At 34.0% G+C, this 17,056-nt stretch overlaps 1 protein-coding gene across 4 annotated transcripts in view; it reads left to right on the top strand.

Moving 5' to 3' along the window:
- The window catches only part of SCN7A (sodium voltage-gated channel alpha subunit 7), a 79,490-nt gene that overhangs the window by 45,103 nt on the left and 17,331 nt on the right, over window positions 1-17,056 (top strand). For all 4 annotated transcript variants that reach the window (XM_019838209.3, XM_023259422.2, XM_023259420.2 and 1 more), the window contains exons 11-17: window positions 79-181; window positions 858-1,096; window positions 2,401-2,574; window positions 4,275-4,631; window positions 9,655-10,092; window positions 13,185-13,287; window positions 14,871-15,025. In XM_019838209.3, the coding sequence (XP_019693768.2) occupies window positions 79-181; window positions 858-1,096; window positions 2,401-2,574; window positions 4,275-4,631; window positions 9,655-10,092; window positions 13,185-13,287; window positions 14,871-15,025 (1,569 nt within the window). The remainder of the gene's footprint in view (window positions 1-78; window positions 182-857; window positions 1,097-2,400; window positions 2,575-4,274; window positions 4,632-9,654; window positions 10,093-13,184; window positions 13,288-14,870; window positions 15,026-17,056) is intronic.

Raw genomic sequence — 17,056 nt, 5'->3', positions numbered from 1 at the left:
TATAAACCTTCTTATAGTTATAGCCTTGTATCTACAACAGGGAGAAGCCAGCATTAGACTCATCTAATTTCTTTTTAGACCAAGACCACACAAATAGAAATGAAGAAAAGATCACCAACTTCTATGATCACTTCTTTTAATATGTTGGATGATTCTACTGCTACTGTGAGACATGAAGAAGGTAAAGTAAAAAATACTTAGTTACTCTGAAAGGTATATTCATAAGATTCACTTTAAGTAAATCCTGCAATTTCTTCAGAATTTTAGGATAAGAAAAAGTTAAGGAATCACATAAGAATATTAAAGTGAGCAATTCCGTAAGCATGGTATTTTAAACATTGGAACGGGTCACCAAAGAGTAGTAAGAAATTTTCTTTAACATTGAAAACAAAGTGGAAGTATTAACTTACAACTACAAATAGAAGTTGGATTATATAACAATAATATATTAAGATCCTTTTTTGCATTGTCTCTGCTTTTTTAATACATAAGCAGTAACTCATTATCATGGACAATATTAAAAGGCATTATTTTATAAAGCATTATAAATCTAGAAATTATAAATCATAATACTCTCAACTGTATTCCATGTTTTTTTTTCCTTGAGAGAAACTCCTAGGTTTTGCTTCTAATACACAGTGTGTCTCGTTTTCATTTGTCTAACTCAGCAAGCATTAACAAAATAGTGGCAATTGACTTTGCTCTGATTTATATTAGTACAAAATATTTCTATTTGCTAATTCCAAATCAAAGGTCTAATTTTAAACATCTCTTTGCATACGAAAGTCAAAATATTTTATTAGCCAGAACTAAAACAACAATCTGCTGAAGTTTAACTTTTTTATTCTTTATTTCAGAACTTAAAAAATCCAGGAAGAGACGCCCATTGTGTTTGTATAGATTTGCTAAAACTTTATTGATCTGGAATTGTTCTCCCTGTTGGTTAAAATTGAAAGCGTTTATCCACATGATTATAATGGACCCATTTACTGATCTTGTCCTTACCATATGCATAATTCTAAATGTGTGTTTTTTGGCCTTGGAATGTTATCCAATGAGAGAAGAAACCACCAGTGTTCTCAGCATTGGAAACCTGGTAATGCTCTTGTATATTATTTTCATTTGCAGTTTCAACTTTTCTTTAGTCATCATAATCCTCATTATTTTATTTTGTAACTCCAATATGTTGCAAATGCATTATATGCATACTAGATGAAGTATGACCTTCATCCACAACCCACCACCTCTAGCCCTGATTTGTAAGTGTTATTATCATTGAAAGGTTTATAGCTAAGGTTTAAAATTCTGCTATTTAAGTTTGAGATTCGAGTCAGTTACTTGGCAGTCAGGTTAAATGGAAATTATTTATTTCCTCTCCCATCCCAAATATATCCTCCCTTGGTACCATAGCTCCACAGCTTGGAGCAGGACAAAGGTGCAGTAACAAATACAGATTCCTCACTGACACCTAAATTCTGAATCCTGACTACAACTGTACCTGCCTTGTCTGCTTTAGCTACCTGCCTTTGCCTCAGATGGGAAGTTATTCTTTTGGTAAGGTAATGTTGAGAGTCACTTGTCCTTTTTTTTCCCTCATACAATGCATAAAGCAAAACAGATTTCTGTGAGTTTAAAAACAAGTCACATTCAAGGAAATATGTAGTGTTTAATTTTCTTTTCTTTTATGGTTGTTGTTTGTTGCTTAGTACTAGTATAAATGGCCAAACTGCTACCCACTTTTAATTATACATTTACTTGGTACCAACACTATAGAAATTTAGTTATTTCTGCTAGTATAGTTTTCAAGAGACAGTTTTCAGAGGTTTACTATTTTTTTTTCACTTAGACACTTTTATGGTTCAAAAAGTTAAATATCTTAATATGTACTCCATATCCCAAAAGAAACTGTTCAAAATAAAAATATTTTCATCTTTAAATATTCTCTTTTGTCTTTCAGGATAGCTTTTATTAAATAATTGAAGATTTTGTAGGCAATGTTTGACATTAGACTGTTAAGTGAAATGTTGGAGTCTATCCTTATTTTTTTTTTAAGTTCATTTATTTGAAAGAGAGAGAGAGCCCAAGCAGGGGAGGGGCAGAGAAAGAGAGAGAGAGAATCTCAAGTAGGCTCTGCGCTGTCAGTGCAAAGCCCAATGTGGAGCTTGCTCCTGTGAACCATGAGATCATGACCTGAGCCAAAACCGGGAGTCAGATGCTTAACTGACACAGCCACCCAGGTGCCCCAGAGTCTGTCTTTAAAATACAGACTCCAATACTAATCAGATCTTGATAGAACAACTGTGAAGACTGTGGCAGTGGAAACTTACAGTTTCTGTATATGTGGGTTCTGATGGTGTTATTGGAATCATATCCTCATCCATGTGTTTTGTTTTTGTTTAGATTTTTATTGGAATTTTCACAGCAGAAATGATTTTGAAAATAATTGCAATGCATCCATATGGGTATTTTCAAGTAGGTTGGAACATTTTTGATAGCCTGATTGTGTTCCATGGTTTAGCAGAACTTTATCTAGCCAATGTTTCTGGAATGGCTTTTTTAAAAATATTCAGAGTGGTAAGTAGAATCCAATATCTAAATTTTATTTTACGAAAATTTCTCTCAGTCTCCTCAGACACAACATGGGAAGAATAGTAATACCTATCCTATGGGGACATTTGTAGTAATAAATGAATTGATTCATATATAAAGAGCTTAGGAAGTGCCCCAGGAAGAGTAAGAAGTTTCCAATGCTGTTATTTCACTGAAGCATCAAAGTAAGTAAGCTGTTTGGTAGCAAATTTGAGGTATAGTTTTAGGAATCAGGGCCAGGGTTACTGGTCAGTTGTGAGGAGCAGGATAATGTGGAGTCCCAGGAGATGAATGCCAATGTATGACTAAGGAACTGCAATCAGGTGAGTATTTCTAAATGTAGAGTAGAAAACTTTATAAAAGACCAGTCAAGCCAGCAGAATGTTATTACAAAAATTAAGTCAGAATCGGTATATGTATGCCTGTAATGTATGGTGGTAGTAAGAATCAGAAAACTAGGCAAGGAAAATGTTATTAGAAGAGTATTTATGGAAACGTTAAGTACTTGATAAGTAATATATTGTCACATTCTAGTAAGAAGTTGAAGAGATGTAGCAGGAATAAAGAACAACTAAATAGACTTGATCTTATCCAAATAATTCTTCAGAACCCTGTCTTAAGTCCTCATCCATAGACTTTTTCTAATGAGTAAGAGAAACATATAAAAGATGTAGCTCTCAAATTTATGGATAAAACAAGACTGGGAAATAAAAAATATGATAAAAGATAGTATCAAAGTATCTGAAAGTCTAACATGGGCTGGATATAAATGATTCAGTCTTACATAGATAAATGTGAAGTCCTACTCTTGAGTCCATGAAGTGAACTATGTACTGGAAAAAGTTGGGGAAGGTATAGCATATATAAAAATGATATTTGGGTTTAAATTTTGTTAATGTTTATTTATTTTTGAGAGAAAGAGAGAGTACAAATGGGAGAGAGGCAGAGAGAGAGGGAGACACAGAATCTGAAGCAGGCTCCAGGCTCTGAGCTGTCAGCACAGAGCCCGATGCAGGGCTCAAACCCATGAACCTTGAGATCGTGACCTGAGCCAAAGTTGGAGGCTTAACCTACCAAGCCACCCAGGTGCCCCAGTGATATTTGGGTTTTAGATGACTAAGCTCACCGTAATGTGGTGGCCAAAACTGTTAAGGTAATCTTGTCCATTTCAACAGAAACAAAAAATCTAGTGAAAAGAACTATTCAGACTAAACCTAGAATGCTGTGTTTGGTTTTTGATATGTTACTTTAAAATAAAATACATAAGAGAAACTTCAGTGGAATTCAATGGGACCTGACAGACTTTTTCAATATCATCTATATGTCAGAATGTGGGAGAATTTCCAGTGTACTGTGAAAAGCAAAACAAAGAATGGGCAGTTATCCTACCAGATATTAAAACATAAAACTAGAGTAATTATAACAGCATAGTATTGAATGGAAATTGGCAGACCAATAGAAGGAGATATGTATTGGTTTAGTGTAAAAAATACAGAATATGTGTCACATATTAAGAATTGTGTAACAATGGCTAGTATTAATAGTGCTCAAAACTGAATATTACATTAAAGACTATATATGTGTATGTGTATGATGCTGATAAAATGTACATCATAATAAACAGTGACGAGGGTTTTCTTTTTGTTTGTTTTTTATTTTTGTTGTTTCTTGCATTACTGTATTAGTTGAGAATTTTCAAGCTGGGAAAATACTGGCCGACATTTAGGATTCTGATGTTGATTCTGAGTAACTCATTGGTGGCCCTGAAAGGCTTGGTGCTGTTGTTGTTCACATTCATGTTCTTTTCTGCTGTGGTTGGCCTGAAACTGTTCGGTAGGAGTTACAAAGAATGTGTCTGCAACATAGACAAAGACTGTCAACTCCCACACTGGCACATGCATGACTTCTTCCACTCCTTCCTGAATGTGCTCCGAATTCTCTGTGGAGAGTGGATAGAGACTTTATGGGATTGCCTTAAGGTTGCAGGCCAATTTGGTTGCCTTCCTTTTTACATGATGGTCATTTTAATTGGAAACTTATTGGTAAGTATTCCATGCTTTTAAATTTTCCTTGAACAACTTGTGTAATGTAGTTTAGTATTTCCATGATGTGAATTTATGGGATCCAGTGGTCTATAACTGTGTATGGTAGCCTCTAGCCACATGTGGCTGTTGATCAGTTGCAATACAATTGGCCCAATTAGAGATGTGCTACAAGGGTAAAATACCCACTGGCTTTGAAGTCTCACCCCCCTAAAATAACATGTTATTTTATTAATAATTTTTATACTGAATGTATTATAAATGATAATATTTTTGATATATTTAGTTAAATAAAATGTTAGTAAAATTAGTTTCTGTTTTTGTTTGTGCTTTTGATGTGGCCACTAGAAAGTTGCATATGACATGCATCATATTTCTGTTGGAGAGCACTGGTTTATAACCTTGCTACTCAAGTAGCATTGGCATCATGTGGGAGATAGTTGGATCCCATCTCAGACCTATGGGGAATCTACAGTTTAACAATATCCCCAGGTGATTTGTATGCACATTAAATTTTAAGAAGCACTTAAATGTAACACTGGTTGTCAAACTAGATTGCACATTGGAATTACCTGGGGAACTAATAAAAATATAGTAATGTCTTGGATACGTTACCAGAGATACCGATTTTATTGGTATGTGGACATAGCCCAGTCATCAGGATCTTTTACAATTTTTCATTTGATTAAATTATGCAGTAAAGTTTGAAAATCGCTGACCTATAAAACTATGGTGCATTAGTGAAGAGGGATAGCTATCACTTTTAAATTCCCAGTAATTGAAGTGGTGTTACATGAATTGAGTAAGTAGCTTTTACTTCTTCTAAGCAAAGGGAATGGATTATAAAAGAAAATTGTTCTTACAAGGAAAAAAAGGACTCAGTATTTGCTTTATTCATAAGTCATAGAAATCAAATACATTTCACAAAAGACTGAAAAAAAATCACTGGTCAGATACCATTTTATCTATCAATAACCTTCCTCACTGCTTCTGTTTCACCTTGGGCATAACCTCTGTCATCCACTTATCACTGCTGGCATTCTGTTTAATTGTTGATGTACTTGTCTACCTTCCTTATTAAACTGTAAGCTCCACAAAGGAAGGATCATGACTTTTCTCTATACCATCAAAGCCTAGAACAGGGTCTAACATGTAAAAATATTTCAATGACCTCAGCCTTTGTAGCTAATTAGTACACTTTCAACTCTCAGTGACATAACACTATTTTAACTGGCTAAAACAAAAATCAACATATATATCAGCATGCATAACTCAAAATGTCAGAGATAGATTTCACTTCAGTTGTGGTGTGACACATACATTCAAAAAAAAGGTCATTAGAGACAGATTTGTGTGTAACTCAGATCTGTCTTCTGCGTGACCCTTGCTGGTAGTAGCCTCTATTTTATCAAGATTGCTGCTGCAGTCTAAAGCTTCATGTGTTCATATCACATCAAGTCTAATAGAAGAGAAATTCCTGTTTCTTTTCTAGAAGTCACAGCAAATCTCTCCTATTATCTCATTAGCTCTGAGTCACATGTCCATTTTTGAACCAATTTCTATTGCCCAGAGTGTGAAATATATTTATTATTTATTGTGCAGAGTGTGGAATATATTAACATATATTATGATAAGCTACTCAGAATCCTCTTTTGGAGCTGGAGTTGGCATGATTCCAAACACAAATCATGCAACTAATAATAAGATAAGGGTGATTTCCCGTGAAATATTAAGTTTCTATTCCCAAAAGGGAATAGGAGAGGCTATGGTTGATGGCTATTGAGATAAACAACACACACACACACACACACACACACACACACACACACACACACACAGTTCAAAAGCAAAGAAGGAGAAATGCTGAGGCAATTGTATAATTGCATTTCTGCTTCTTTGTTTTTGAATTCCACTTTGTTTCTTATTTTTCTTATTCCTACTGATCAGAAACTTGATGTCAAAGGGCAGAGGGATTTCAGAATGAAATAGAACTACATGAACCTCCATTTCCAATTGATTGGTCATAATATTGCTTGGTTTGCTGAATCTTTTAAGCTTCATTTTTCTCAACAGTCATCATGTGTGAAGCACCATGATAACAACTCTAGACTAAATACAAGGGGAAAAAATGTAAGGAGAGAATCTGTAAGGCTGTAGATCTCCCCCCATACTTTCAACTCATTACATTACAGCATTGTAATTTCACACCAAAACTCAGCATTTGTATAAAAAGAAGGTACTCCCCATTTTAAAAACTTAATTTTGTCTTGTTTGCCTAATAAACATTCCAGTGGTGATTCAGCCTGCAGTGGAACCGTAAAACATGATCATAAACAAAAGCAAGTATTTAAATGACTTTTAAATAGTTACATGCAATGCTGAGTTATAGAAAAAATAGAGTTCAGATCCAAGCAAACATGGGTTCAAACTCCAGTTTTATTATTTACTAATTAAATGCCTTTGTGTATATGACCCTGCCTCTTTAAACCTCGTAATATTTTAATAGAAGAATGAACATAATAATATATGCCATATAGAGTTATTGTAAGTTAAATAAAAACAGCTAGCACTCATAAATATTTATAAATGTTTTACTTTCTTTAAGCTCTAGAAAATAGTACCTCCCACATCTTTAGAATTGTGCTAATTAAACATTATTTAGAAGTTTCAGTTAGGCAAACATTCTACATGTTTCACTTGCAATTTAAGTAATTGCCACTAGTGAACTGTGGGATCTAGCTAAGGTTGCGTAAACCAAACAATGAGGGATATAGAAACATAAAAAGAAAAGAAATAGAAAATAGAAAATTCAGTTGCTTTTTAAAAATAAGACATTGATGATAAATATCTATGTCATTCCATGTATGTTTACATATTCACCAATTAAATATGTTAAGATACAATTTGAATAGTATTAAAATAGAAACTTCATACATGTTGAATTTCTTAAATTAGTAATCAAATAATTATTCATACTTGAAAAATTCTTGGAAAATACTTGAAAAGTACTTGAAAAATAATTACATAAGTAAATCTTGAATTTCCTTTCTATTCCATATTACTTTATTTTGATGACTTTTTCAATTCTCACCCAATAGACATCATTGAGGTAAATGAGAGGGCAAATTTCAGGGGAGACATTTGAATGTTTTGTTTTATATACATTATTTCACATTTTATCTTTTAACACAAAAATAAGAAATATGTGTTTTGAATCTCTTTATAAAATACTGTGACTAGAACAAAGTCACACTAAGTTTATGTAAAATTTTTCTTTATACCGTAATTCCAGAGAATTTTGAACTTCATTTTCAGCCTTTTAACAATAAAAAACAAATGTTTTTCAATCTTTATTTATTTTTGACAAAGACAGAGTGTTAGCAGGGGAGGGGCAGAGAGAGAGGGAGACACAGAATCTGAAGCAGTCTCTAGGCCTGGCCTGAGCACAGAGCCTAATGCAGGGCTTGAACTCAGGAATAGTGAGATCATGACTTGAGCTTAACCAACTGAGCCACCCAGGTACCCCAAGCCTTTTAACATTTTCACTGTATATGTATATCTGCATTTGGTGTATAGGGGGATATGTTTAAGATATAAGAAATCTTAGATTGTAAGCTCTTAGTAAATTTTTCCTTGTCCAAATCCTGGCACAAAATCTATTTTTTACTCATTCTATAATTAATTTTTTCAACAAATATTAATCACTTATTTTATGCCTAGTGTTGTGCTAGTTGTCTACTTGAGAGAAACTTGGTTCCTGCTCATATGAAGCTTGTAGTCATGAAATTTTTACCTAACACCTGTTCCTTATTTCACACTGTGCCAATAACTAAATGAAGGAAAAGAAACAATCAACTACCTTAAATTATATTTGGTGTTGCCTTCTTATATCCTGAACTCATTGTCTTTTAAGAATGATAGAAATGCTAGTAGTGTAGTTCCTATAAGGGCCATAAAGCCCCTGTTCATACTATCTGTAAGTAAGCTTTATTTATATGTAAATATATTTATATATATAACACTTTATATATATAAATATATTTATATATTTTTTATTTTAATATTATATACTTTTATATTTTTTAAACATAATTCATGTCATTTAAACTTTGCCCTTTAAAAATAATATGTAAAACATAAAGTAAATTAAGTCTTTAAAAGTTCAAATATCTGAAGAGAGGGGAAGACTTCCAATAATAAGCAAACAAAATGCTCAAATTATTAGTTTAAGAGATGATCAGTATTGACTCCCTAACACTAAAACCCAAAAATATTATCTATACCCTACAATTACAAACAAGATAAAAATATGATTCTCTGGAAACTAAACATAGCTTGATCATATTTCTCAGTGATAGTAAAGGTCAAAATATACACTGTCCTTGAGTTCAAATAACTTAAGTATTAGGAATTATTCTCCATCACTCATCTCTTTCTTATTTGACCAAATTTATTACCACAGAGAATCAATTAACCTACCCAAACCCTGCTACTAGCATATCACAAAGAAAACTAGGTACAGGCTTCAGAACCGGGACTGGGACTCTCTCCCCAAGATTCCTTGTGGGTTTGCAGAACCCATGAAGATGTCATTATACCTCTTCCCGGGATAGTGCTGAAGTGAGGTCAGCCACCTGAAGTAGCGATTCATTTTCTTACCTTGGGAGAGACAGCCTGGCTCAGTGAAGGAAAAAAAGCTTTAGAATAAAACTAACTTAAGTTCAATCTGTGATCTTGGATATCTGACATCTGTAAGCCTTGCCTTTTTCATGTCTAAAAGAAAATCAAATGGTATTTCATAGAATGTTGTGACCTTAAGAAGAGTTCTGGCTATACTGTACAAACCCTTAGCACAGCATCTGACTCACTGTATAGGAGTAAGAACTGAATAGCCTAAATGGCATTGTGGTTCCTAATTGTTTTCAAATCTCAGGTCAGCTTTTTTTTTCAAGATTTTTTTTTTTATTGTTTAAAAGGAAACAAAAAGTAACATAAACTTAACCTCATTTGTTTCCTCATTTAGATAATTTACCTGTTTCTGGCATTGGTGAGCTCCTTTAGTTCATACAAGGCTCCAACAACTGAAGAGAATGGTGAAGAACAAAATCTCCAGCGTGCAATGGCAAGGATTAAGAAAGGAATAAACTACGTGTTTCCTAAAATATCATGCAAAAAACAAAACATTTCAAAGGAGACAATGGACAATGTAAACAATGTGTATGTTAGAGAGAATATTTCTGACCCTACCCTTTCTGATGTAAGCAATACCCAAGATTTCTTCAAGGATAAGGAAAAAAGCAGTGGCACAGAGAAAAACACAATGACTGAAAATGAGAGTCAATCACTTATACCCAGTCCTAGTGTCTCAGAAACTGTACCAATTGCTTCAGGAGAATCTGATATAGAAAATCTGGATAATAAGGAGATTCAGAGCAAGTCAGGTGATGGGAGCAGCAAAGAGGTAAGATGTTTTAATATCCTGATTACTTACTGTTGATTTATGGCATTTTGGTAAGAAAGTGAGTGGGTGTTGAAGTTGGGGAGAGTTAGAGTACACATTTGATCCTAGCTCTACACTCCTTGCTCCTGATTTTATGCTTCTGATGAAGTTAATTAACCATTGTAAGCTTCAGTTTCCTTGTCTATAAATGCAGATAAAATTGTATCTATTTCTTAGGGAGGATAGGACTAAGAAAAATAGCTCAAAGGTGCACAGAACAGTGCCCAGTCTATAGTAAACACTTAGTAAACATTAGAAAATATAATTTTAAAAGTCTACAAATTTATAAGCAGGCAGTGTGGGGTGATGAAAACATACCAAAGAAACTTAAGTTTTCAAAATCGATGTGTGTTATTAGAGAAATCATTACACTCTCCTGGGTGTTATCACCTTTAAAACGTTAAATTGGACTACAGGATGGCTAAAATACTTTCTTATTGGCTAAAATTCTAGGATTCTCATCACTTTATTTGTGCAGCATATACTATAACGTATATAATTAAGTTGGACTAAAAGAATAAAGAAAACCCACCAGTTTGAATTGTGAACAGTGTGTAGCTTTATCAACTCATGGACAAAGAAAACAAAACAAAAAAGCAACAGCAAAAACAACAAAATAACCCAACACATTTAAAGAAGGGTAGATATTGCTGTTAACTTAGCTTCTAAAATGTACACCCTACTGGAAACATTCTTACTGTCTTCATTTGCAAGCACCATGTCTTGGTAGGAGGTATGATTTAATAGAAAGCTACATCTACAGAGATCACATCTGTTCTGCAGGCTTCTTGCGTTGTACCTCAGTAGGGAATCATCTCAGATCACTCACAGGCACTGGGGAGGGGCAGAGAATGTCTCTTTCCAGATCCCCAGAAACGACTCTGGCGTCGTCTTGTCTCCCAGACCTCTTCCAGCTTGGCAACTGCTCTGCAGTAACTTCTCATATTGGCCTAATAGGAGTTGAATTGTAATTACTCAAAATCCTTCCGGCTCCTACTGAAGGCCTTTTTCTTTGTGTTAAAGAAACATTTTCACTCCTTAGCATGCCCAATATTTTGAGGTTCGTTATCCTTTAATTAATACCATTTCTTTTTTTTTAATTTTTTATTTTATTTTATTTTTTTTAATTAATACCATTTCTAGAAAACAGGGAAAACTGTTCTCCAGCTACACTTGTATATCTTCACTTATAACTTTGACTACCATCTATTTCTGGGTAAAAGTGCTATTTATCACAGCACATTGTGTTGAAATGCTCCAGGAAACTTCTTGCCAATCTAATTAGAAAGTCTGGGATATGAAAATGTATAGGAAAGATGACACTAAATATGATTGTAAATGTTGAGGCTTCAGAAGTTGTAATGTATGCTGCCTACTTACTTGGTCCTACTGATTGATTAGCTACTCATAGATTTATTCACTTATCTGTACATTTGTTACATATTTTAGACACTTTCCAGATTATGCAACTCATGAGTACTTTAAGATGCTGATCTACCAAAAGCCAAAGAATAAAATATAAAAATCACATGATTTGATAATTCTGAGATACATTCTTTTCTTTCTTTTGTATTTAAACTTTCAGCCATTGTTTATTACAACATAACTATATAAATTTTAGAAAAATAATGTCAAACTTTGTATCAAGTTTTATAACTTTTTTCATAATGTAGCAATGTATCAGGGTCACTTTCTCATGCCATTAAGTCATCTTCTAATAAAATTATTTCTACTTTTGAATCCCAATTGATTTATTTATAAAATTAGAATAATACTAAAAGAGGTTTGGAAAAATCACATCAAATAGTTTATGTAAAAATTCTAAAATAACATATAAATATAAGGTATATAGTTTTCAATTATTGAATGCCTAAGCATTATATATTAACATATTTGTTACTTACTCTCATATTGCTATAGCCTTTATTTCATCAGAAATAATGAAAATATGAGAACTGAAATAATAAAAGTGATTTGTTTAAGAGTAATATCCTGATGGATATATATTTTTAGTTGAGCGCCAAATGTCTTACTGACAACTGACTATGTAAGATCTAAAGCAAATAAGGCTTCCTAATGATATTTCGTTGACATTTATTGTGCATAAGACCAAGAGGTAGGACAAAATATTTACAGTTTTCCTTTTGATATACTTTACTTAGACATTTCCTTATTTTTTAAGAAATAAGACTGTTTTTTCCCAAATGTTTTAATACATTTATCTTATTTTTTTAATTAGAAAACAATTGTGTATACTATTAACCTAGACTATTGGTCATTTTAAAGGATGATGTGTTGCATATTTATTTTGCAATAAAGTAAAATAAAGCATTATGAGAAAATCATTTCAAATAAAAGCCATGCATGTCACACATGCGTCATTACCACATATACAAAGCCATGGCTACCTTATCGTGTACAGTCTTGACCTTCAGTCAAGAGCAGAGTGAGAAGCAATGTCAATCCTTGCAAATAGCCTGTCTGCATAGGGCTGGTACCACTTTGCCAGGTCTATTCGTGACTCTTATTCCTTGTGCCATTTCTTCATTTCACTTCAAGATAACCTCACATCATTCCCATCCTATGATGGCATACACAAGAATGTCTGGACTCGATTTTACAATACCAACTAAATGCACTCTTGTCTATCCCATCTTTAGCATCAAGGAGTAATTACTTCTGATGCTGCTCATCTAGCTGAAATGGCTTATATGGAATCTTGTGAACAACTTCAAGAGGGCTTTGGAACTCAAACCCTTTTGGATACTGGAGATAACCTATACACCTTTTAGGAGAATAGTGTTATGAATTAAATGTTAATTTTAATCTAAAAGTTATTTTAGCTTAAATGAATTTTTAATTAATTTTTTAAAACTTCAACTCACGGAGACATGTATCCTTTTAATGAAAATCATGAAATTAGCTTAAACAGTATTTTAAACCTGGTAAAGTTCTTTTTGTATACAGTTTTTCTTATTTCTGAAAATAAAACAAGCCTGAACCACAGTGAGAAAGTTTAATCACAGCTTTTTTGGTGGGACTTTACTTTTCAGAAGGTAAAGCAATCTAGCTCGTCTGAATGCAGCACAGTGGATATTGCTATCTCCGAAGAAGAAACCGTCTGTGAACATGAAAAGCCAAAGCAGCTTAAAAATGGTAAGAGAAAAATAAGTTCCTTTGATCATTATATTGAAAATAGACTAAATTTCTCAACATAACTAATGCCATTAGATATATTTTAACTTTAGAGAGTTTATTAACGTAACTAAGGAACACGCACATACAAATATGTGGGTACAAGCACATGCACATGTGCCCAAAGGAATCCTCTCAGAAACTTATAGGGAAAGTCAATAGAAAAGTCAACATTTGGAAAAGAGGGGCAGGGTCTATTTCCTAGAAGTTTAATGCAGTAGTTAAGAGCACTGAGACTGGAATCATACAGGCCTGAGTTCAAATCCCAGGTCATGTGACCATTTACTACCTTTACTTACCCTCTTTCAGGCTCATTTCTTAATGTGTAAAATGAGGATAATAATGAAACTTACCTCACAGGATTGGTAAAAAGATTAAATTAGTGTAGATGCATGTGTGTCCATGCATGGTTGTGTGCATGTGTGCATGTGTGTGTATATTTTTATGCCTCTTGGAATAAAGTCAATATTCAAAATACTCACATGAAAACATCCTATATCTTTCATAGGAAAACATATCATGCAATGGTGATTTATTTTTATATTCCACATGAATCTTAAGAAATGTATAAGGCTTCAGTCAGCTGATTGACTCACTAGATATGTAACATACATTTGTTGATGACTTGTAATTCAAATTAATTTCCTAGAAAGATTGACAAATATTTATAGGTTCTCTGCATTTGAAATCACTGGAAACCATCAACACGGTAACTGCTAAATGTTCAAATTCCTGTATTCAAAATAAGAACCTGCTCTCAGTAGCTCAACTTCTAGAACTTGTATCATTCAAGGCAAAGGAGGAAAATTTTCCTATATTTTTTTGACCAAAGATGTATGAATTGACAGTAGGTAAAATTCTAAAATGAAATGTGTTGACTTTAAATTCCACCCACCTCTATTTCTTCATGTTCTCCCCTGTTAAGCAGAGTCTTCTCTATCTTGGGATTTCTTTATGCTAACTCTCTTGACAGGAATGTAGAGTCCAATCCATGCATATGCCCCCTACCCACAAAGCACTCTGTAATCCAGGGGGCTCCTTCAATAAGTCTAAATCAAAATCACCATTCTCCTACCACCTGAGACCTGACATCAATTTAACTGACGTAACTAATACTATACTTCTTATCAGTTCCTGAATACCTATGTACTTAAATGAGAATGCTTATTATACCATGTGAATCTTCAGGCTTTATACCAAAATGTGATATTTAGAAGATATTGTATGTGGGGGAGAGGAGTGATTTGAAGGATGGGGATAAATTCTATTCTCAGACTCTGTTCCACCAGGCTAGGGGATGTTCTAAGTCATCTCTGCCTTTCACAATTTCTTCCTCTAGTGTTGTCCCACGTTAACTTTTTTTGTTTCCCCTCAATGACTGCAATGGTCACAGCATCAGGGGTGAAAATCAAATGTTCATAAGTCAGAGAGCACATGTGTTAGATTCCATAAGTAATCACCAAGGACTATGGTGGAAAGTTCAGGATGTCTACTTTTTCATGAATTTTCAAGATTTTTCTTCTTAGCAGTTTCATTCTTGACAGGCTATAGACGAAGATCTTCACCTGGCCAAATTAGTGGTGAATCCAAGAAAGGAAGAATTTGGCAGAACATAAGGAAAACCTGCCGCAAGATAGTGGAAAATGGTTGTTTTAAGTGTTTCATTGGCCTTGTCACTCTGCTCAGCACAGGTGCTCTGGTAAGTACGTGAGACTTTTATGGGGAAAAATGTATCTGAAGTCTGTTACTTGAAGCCACCATGCCAAATTAGTTTTCCCCAGATACTTATTATAGCAGTAAAGTTCATATTCTGTGATTTTACTTTTGGGAAACATACATTACAGTTTCTTAAAATCTGTATATGCCTCATTCAGTATTAAAGAAATCAAACAATTTTGAAATATAAGAATGACAGTGGGAAACGTGAATGTGAGATACCTAATTCTTATTTTAATAAAGTTTCATGTATGAGACAAAGTTTAAGAATATGCACATACATACTTTTGTGCTGTGCTAGTACTTTGGCGCCTATTCAATCAGGAAAGAGAAGTGCTATATACTTTTAATAACCTTTGAACCAAAAATACATATATTTTAATATTTATTCATTTTTGAGAGTGAGAGAAAAAGAGCATGAATGGGGGAGGGGAAAAGAGAGAGGGAGACACAGAATCTGAAGCAGGCTGCAGGCTCTGAGCTGTCAGCCCAGAGCCTGACTCAGCCTCGAGCCCACGAACCATGAGATCATAACCTGAGCCAAAATTGGACACTTAACCAACTGAGCCACCCAATCCTGCATTTATGAAGCATTTTGAGAGAAAGAGAGTAAATGCGCTGGGGAGGGGCAAGAGAGGGGCGGGGGGAGAGGATCTGAAGCAGGCTCTGCACTGAGAGCAGAGAGCCTGATGCGGAACTTGAACTCACAGACTGTGAGATCATGACCTGAGCTGAAGTCGGACTCTTAACTGACTGAGCCACCCAGGTGCCCTGAACCAAAAATATATTTACCCATTGACACAACAACCTTAATTCTAGGAAATTATCCTACAAATATCTGAGCAAGTATGAAATGCATTTACAAGGGTCTTCAGTGAAGAATTCTTTGTATAGAAAAAGATTAAAAAGTAAAAATAGTCTACAATAGGTAACTGTTTAAATATGCTCTGATATAAACATCCAATGGGACACCGTGCAGCTATTTTGAAAATTCAAAAGCTGTATGCATGCTAATATTGCAAGTTATAGCAATGTGCAAAAAAAGAGAAAGATCTAGAATAAAGTGTATCTATTAGGTATCTATTAATATTCATGTTTCCCCTGTCATTCATAAATTTTGAAATTGTTTTATTTATTTGATATTGAATGAGGCATATGACATTTTACTTAGGAAATAAAGAAAAATAGAATTTATATTATATTATTTTCCAGTGTTTGATTAAAGAGAATCAGAGAAGGATGCACAAGAAATAGTTAATTGTGAGATACACAGAACAAAAAGAATGGATTCATGGCTGGGAACCAGACTTTGTACTGCATACAATTTTTAAAGTAAATTTTATATTGACATTTACCACACATTTACCACAAACCTAGAAATTATAAGTGTCTAACCTAAAGAATTTTCACCTGGGTGGCTCAGTCAGTTAAGTGCCCGACTTCCGCTCAGGCCATGATCTCACAGTTCATGAGTTCGAGCCCTGTGTCAGGCTCTGTATTGACAGCTCGGAGCCTAGAATCTGCTTCAGATTCTGTGTTTCCCTCTCTTTCTGCCCCTCCCTCTTTCCCATTCTGTTCTCTCTCTCTCTCTGAAAAATAAATAAACATTAAAAAAAGTAAACAAGGATTAAAGTAATCCTATGTTAATAATGGTGTGATTCTTATAAATCTAATGTTAAATAAAAGTAACATTTTCTCACAAACCGTGAGATCATGACATGAGGTGAAGTCTGATGCTTAACTGACTGAACGACCCAGGTGCCCCGATCTTTGTTTACTTTTTGACCTTGAATGCACTTTAATACAAGCCTTCCTGACTTTGTTGGTATTTTATTGCTTTTTTCAGTGCTGAGATAAAAACACTATGAAATTGCTTTCAGTGACATTATCAGACTTTGTATCCTCTACAGTAAAGTAAAGGTTGACCTATTAATCTGAGAAGCTTTGGAGAAATGATTATAGTTTTATTTCATATTCATGTGTTTCCACTGGTTTGCCTGATTATTTCTGCAGC

Source organism: Felis catus, chromosome C1, assembly GCF_018350175.1.
Source record: "Felis catus isolate Fca126 chromosome C1, F.catus_Fca126_mat1.0, whole genome shotgun sequence".
In the NCBI taxonomy this organism is placed as follows: domain Eukaryota; kingdom Metazoa; phylum Chordata; class Mammalia; order Carnivora; family Felidae; genus Felis; species Felis catus.
This window is presented reverse-complemented; position numbering and strand designations above follow the sequence as displayed.